The 6,102-nt window shown below is 44.0% G+C and overlaps 1 protein-coding gene across 1 annotated transcript; it reads right to left on the reverse strand.

Moving 5' to 3' along the window:
- Window positions 1–1,489: 1,489 nt before the first annotated feature.
- Window positions 1,490–3,399, reverse strand: LOC114881628 (piggyBac transposable element-derived protein 4-like). The gene is made up of 2 exons (XM_029198461.1): window positions 3,281–3,399; window positions 1,490–2,630 (listed from the first exon to the last, which is right to left on the reverse strand). The coding sequence occupies exons 1-2, from the start codon at window positions 3,397–3,399 to the stop codon at window positions 1,490–1,492; spliced, it is 1,260 nt and encodes a 419-aa protein (XP_029054294.1).
- Window positions 3,400–6,102: the final 2,703 nt, after the last annotated feature.

Raw genomic sequence — 6,102 nt, forward strand, 5'->3', positions numbered from 1 at the left:
AAAACCCAGCTACCCCAAGAACTCTATGCGGAAAAAAAGTGCCGACTCAGCAAAATCTGAGTATAAATAGAGGCGTTCCGCACAGTTTCATCGCAGATCTTCTCAGACCTCGGTCTGAAACAGACAACACTCTGATCAGTAGAGAAGAGCTTGCGCTGAACTGTCTAGGCAGCGATAGAGCGCGAGCTACAGCTAATTCCTACTATTCCACTGGTGGCGTGCAGGACTACGGATCAGTGGACCTCCTATTCGCGGTGCGCAACGTGTTATACAGGTGTTACGCTAAGCCAACACTCAAGTGTAAAGAGCTAGCGAGGAGCGGAGCTCCTTGAACGGCCTGCGTCTAACACGGCTCTGGTATAACCAGAAACCGATTGCGACCTATAGGAAGGGTTAACTTGATTCCAATAGTCTAACACAAACCTCTGGAGTTTGGTTTCCATAATTATTGTTGAAAACAAACAGAGTGTTGACTGTATAAGAAGACCACGCCGCATTCGCGTTATCGCTATCGATTATTACGATTAATTACAATTATTAATTTTTACTTACATATATTAATTACTAATTACATATTTTCAATTGTATTCCCAATCTAGGGCGAACGTATTATAATCTCTTATTGTATTCCTAATTCTAGCCGCACTTATTGTGATACTAGCGATTTTGTATTATATTTCAATATTCACTTACCTTTCTATTTTTGAATAAACAATTTTCCATTAGTTTCTGGCACATTGGTGTTTGGATTTCACTCCTTAACCGCAAACCACACGAACCTAAAATCCCTAAAACACTGATTACGAGTCGCCTTCTAAGGGAACCGCTCTCCCTACAAGTCGGTGCAGTAACGTACTCATTCTGGGTCGTTACACAAAGTTTCATTAAAATCGGAGTGTATCAGTCCCCGATGTTCCCTTGTTAGTTTAAAACGGTTAAGGTTAACAATATATCTTTAAAGACTTCTGATCGCTTATGGATTCTAGAAATAGACTACCATAAATCACTCGGGTTATCTAATAATAGGCTCTATTTAGAATCTAAACCGTTCCACAATAACGTAACAGTCTTCCCCTTTGTGCCAGGTGTTTACATGTTACCTCGCCACCGTTTCGCCGACTCGGCGGGCCGACGGAGCGTGACGAGTTCGGCGGAGAGGTGGCGGGAGGCCCCTGGAACAAAGGGGACTCCTCAATATTTAAGCGGGTTGATTTTAACCGCTTAATCTTGATTCTTAGCCAGTCTTCGGTCGCCGAAACATCGCGCTACGCCTTCCTTCCAAAATTCCGAACTTTCTGCTTCGGGAATATGCGGACAGAAATAAAACCGCGCTTCAAGTTCTTCATTTTATTAAACTTAGACTTAAGCATTTGTCAAACTTTGTACAACCGTCGAAAACAACGAGCTCAAATACATTTAGTTCATTTAAAAACAACTCTGGCTCATTCTTAACAACCGCATTGTCCTAACGTCCGGCACCTCTTTACAATCACGGAGTCTTCCAATCGCCTCCTTTCTCACGGCGACGAAACGCGTGTACAGGTTTCAATTTCGTCCTATCTCGTTTATCCGTCACTTCGGTTAATTCCACAGACGCGTGTTTCGTTGTCAACATATAGACATCAGGTCCGTCCTTCCATCTTAAAGCTAACAACCCATTGCACGTTCTGTATACATGTTTTTCTGGTTTCAACTTGTTTGTTGAAAGATCCTTCGGCATATTTTTCCTGTTACTCCGCACGGTGCCGATAACATTTGTCTTTTGTTTGTGCAATCTTAGAAAGAGAACGGGTGAGGAATACCAATTGTCAATGCACAATGTGTATCCTTTATTTAGTACCGATTCTGCCAATTCCATCACAACATTTTCTGATGCACTATCATTTAGGTCAATTTTATCTTGGCCAGTATGTATTTTAAACTTGCTGCAGAATCCACTATTTGCTTCACATAGTTTATATAGTTTGGACGGGTTAAATTGTTTATAAGATAAACGGCCTTTATATCGCATTAATGACTTATCAATACTTATATTTTTTTCCGGTGTGTACATCTTATTAAATTTGTCGTTCCAGTAATTAATGATTGGTCTTATCTTGTAAAGGCGGTCGTTGTTGCAATCCCTTACATTATTCGAGAAATGCAAACATCGTGATATTTGGGTAAATCTTTTGAGCGGCATTACTTTACCAAATACAGGTGTTTCTATAACTTCCCGCTTAGACCAATACATTTGTATAGTTGCTTTTTTGACTTGCGACATCAAAATACATAGTGCAAAATAGGCCAATATTTCATCCTTGGTAACTGGAAACCAATCATCATCCAGCTTCCTTCTCCCATGGTTCATTATTTGTTCCGCGTAGAGATTTGTTTGCGTAACTATAATGTCCCACAAATTTTCGTCGAACACAACAAAAAATAAATCTAATAATCCGTAATTCGTGCCTAACTGGTTTAAAACATAGTCTTTTACACCACAAGACACGGAATATTTCCAAATTGTTGGTCTGTTATCAATTTCCTTCCAATTCCATTCAACACTCAATTCAGGGCTGGTATTTTCCTCTTCATCACTGTCATATATAATTAATCTTCTTGCGGGATTTATCACTGGTACAATGATGCTGCTGTCATTAGAATTTTCATCACTGTTTATAACTCTTTCACTACCTATCGATTGACAGCTTGAAACATTGGAAGCCTTTCCACTACTCTCACTTCCACGCGAACTACTTACTTTTTTAGTAATTTGACTTCTTTTTTTATATATGCTGAAGGGCTTGACAAAATTAAAAATGGTCAAGAATATCACTTTCTGTAGAGCAGACTATTCGAAACCTGTGCACCTCGTATAACAGAATGGTACAAACTGAAGAACGACTGAAGCTTTCTTGGTCACAATATAGGAAAGAACAGTACGCTCATTCGGCACCTTTGATCTAATGAACAATAGATCGCTACATTGCTGGTTGTGCACGGCCTCTAATTTGAAAAGCACTCGGTACAATGAAAAAGAGATTTCATAATAGAATACCATAAAAAGACTATTAAATATCTACATTTAATTAAAATACACATTTTATTGAAATCTAGGTAGCACGTGGCTTGCATGGGGACACACGATCCCATTCGAGATATTCATACTTGGCCCGAGATTAAGACCACGAGTCAGACTCGTGATATTCATGTTTGGCCTGAAATTAAACAACGAGTCAGTCTCGTCAAAATAGTGCAAGGGGTTAAGAGCGGTCCAGTGGGTGGAGACAACAAAACCGACCTTCCACAAGCGCCGGATAAAAGCAGCCGTGGCGGATTCGTGGAATGAGGCGGCCCTGCTATGACCACGAGGCCGACCTGACCCGTTCCCAGGGTGGGCGCCACATACTTCACCACCATTGCCAGAGGAGGTAATCGCCAACATTGCCCGGTTCCTGAACTTCGCCGATCGGACTAGAATGGAAGGCGTGTGCCGCGCTTGGAGGCAAGGGACCTTGGCCTCATTCGCATCGAACGAGTCCTCACCACCGCGGACTGGCGCTGACCTCAGGGATGGGAGCACTCGCGTATAAATAGCGATAATTTTAATTGGGCCATCTGCCGGCTGGGTCCTTACATAACCGAATTACGCCTCGACGATCAATGGGTCGCCGAGAGACTGCGGTCGCAGATGCTGGGGATCGCGGCGCGCAATTGCCCTCGTTTAGCGATTGTAGATTTAACGGGAGCAATGGTCCGACCATCGGCGTTGCACGATCTCGCGTTAACCGTCGGACGGTTGGAAGAATTTTATTTGGGCAAGACAATCGGAAATATCGAGCCGGAGCTGTCGGGCTTGTTCGCGGCGGCGCTGCGACTCCCGGGCTTTAGAGCTACAATTTCTGAGTTCGTGGGGGCGGCGTTGTCGCGGATGACCTCGACACTCCGGGAAATACGATTTAGGAGTTGCGCGTCGCTGTCGTTAGCATCGGTGGCCGCGTGTCTGGCGGCCCAGCGATCGTTTTCGTCGATCGAGCTTTCCCAGTGCCGTTCCCTATCCTCTGCGGGGCCACTGACCGCCCTCATCGCGAACGAAGCCATTCACTCATCGGTCCATTAAATAGTTATGGTGGACATCGACTTTGCCCCCGTCATCGGCGGAGACGACGAGGAGATGCCAGACGCGCCCCGGGTACAAGACTCCGTCTTCATTGAATTGCAGTTAGGCCCGGCAGACACAACTCACACGTTGCCGGAAGTTTTCCAGAACCTTAGAACTCTCCACACCCTGGCACAGGTGATTCTAAATAATTTGCACCCGTCTGTGTCCACCCAAGCCTTGGGGACCATTCCTACCCTAGTAGAAGTTCGAGCAAGGGATAGTCGGTGGATTACTGTATTGGACGTGGAAGGATGCCTAGGGGTCACCACCCAGACCATCATTGAGGCAACGGAAATAGTGCGGAGGCAGGGCAGGGTGGCGGCACTGAGTTTGTCGGTCGGCGGGACGAGCGCGGATCGTCGAGCGCGCATTCGGCTCAGTCTGGTGCTCCGCGTGCACTATGACCGGGAAGTCGGGCCAATCCTCCGCGACTTTTAAATAGTCTTTGGCATCGCCGAGGGCGGCGATAGTTTTAAGGGGAGAAGACCCTATAAAACAATCGAAAAGTCGAAAAAATTTTTTTTTCATGAATCGCTTTAAAAACATTTCAAAAATGTATTCTCAAACTTATTGATCAAAATTCAACTTTGTATCGATACTATGGGATGATAAATCAGCGTGCCTCCAATCGCGGAGCACACTTACCGAGGAACTTTAAACGTATTTTTCTCGAAACCTTGTTTTCAAAATTGGCGCCGGTGATAACTTCAAAACTATTTGACCAATTTTGCACACTTTTAGCTTATAAGATTTCTAAGAACATGAACCTAAAGGTTTAACCAAATTATTAATTTCAGCCATTATTTTTTAGCAAATAAAGTACAAATTTTGTGCGAAAATCACACTTTTTTGTTTGAAGTGCCCTTATTTCTTAAATATGCAATTCTTTTCACCATTTTAGGTTCATATTCTTACAATGGTCAGATATATTGAAAAAGAACTTTGTTGGCCGCTTTTAGATAACTACTAGGGATGCTACAACCGGCGCCGTTTTACAGGTCGATAAAAAACTTATTTATGATATTGCTCTATTTCTTTTATAGTTATCATAATTTTACCGTTGTAACAATTTTTATTTGTTTGTTATAATATTAAATAAAGTACCCTTAACATTCCGACAGATTTAACGCATTGGTTTCTTTGCAACATATTGTTAAAACTTGATACGAAATTAAGCCGTTTATAGGAACTTCTCCCCTTGAGAGGAGGATCTGTTACGCCTCGGTGGAAAATTGAAATTTATTCGCCTTGCGTCCCTTATCAAGCCCTTTTGGGTTACGGGAATTTCTCATTGTAAATGGCGTGAGGGGGGTGTTTCTCTTTTCCGCCAACCTTTTCTGTTGCGTGAACGCGCGTATAAAGGGTCTCCTCGTTACGCGGGGCCCGTCTGAGAGGTGCTGCCGCCTCGCGTTCTTTTTCAGGAACTAAATTCCTCGTGCGAAAGTCGCGCACCGCGTAGCCATATTGTCTTTTATAAGCACCACGCGAACATAGAGCTCCGTACAGGATTCCAAGTTTTTGTGGGTTTTCAAGAGAATTGGTGCTAGTTTATATACAGTTTTGGCTTTCCTCGACACCTCGTTGTCTATTGTAAAACGGATTCCTCGGGAAAGGCGGTGTTGTGCGAATAACGGCGGTTTTCTCACCGGTTTCGTCGAGAACACCACGTGTTCGCGCACGGCTAACGGACGCCACGGTTTTGCGACCATCGGACTCCTCAAACTTGTCGGTCGCCTCGCGTAATTCATCGGTCGCCTCTTGCACGTTGTTCGGATTCTGCGGGAAATAACGACTTCCCGGTTTTTTTGTGAGGAGCGGACTGACCCTCGAGTGATAGCCGGGGACGTTGGTTTTTTTGTACGTTTGAACCGCGCGATACGATTCGCAACGGTGTACCGGTCTCCTCAATTTGGGTGTCCCCTCAACGATACCTCGTGTTTTTTAATAAACTGACAACAATT

Source organism: Osmia bicornis, chromosome 1 (genome assembly GCF_907164935.1).
Source record: "Osmia bicornis bicornis chromosome 1, iOsmBic2.1, whole genome shotgun sequence".
Taxonomy (NCBI): Eukaryota; Metazoa; Arthropoda; class Insecta; order Hymenoptera; family Megachilidae; genus Osmia; species Osmia bicornis.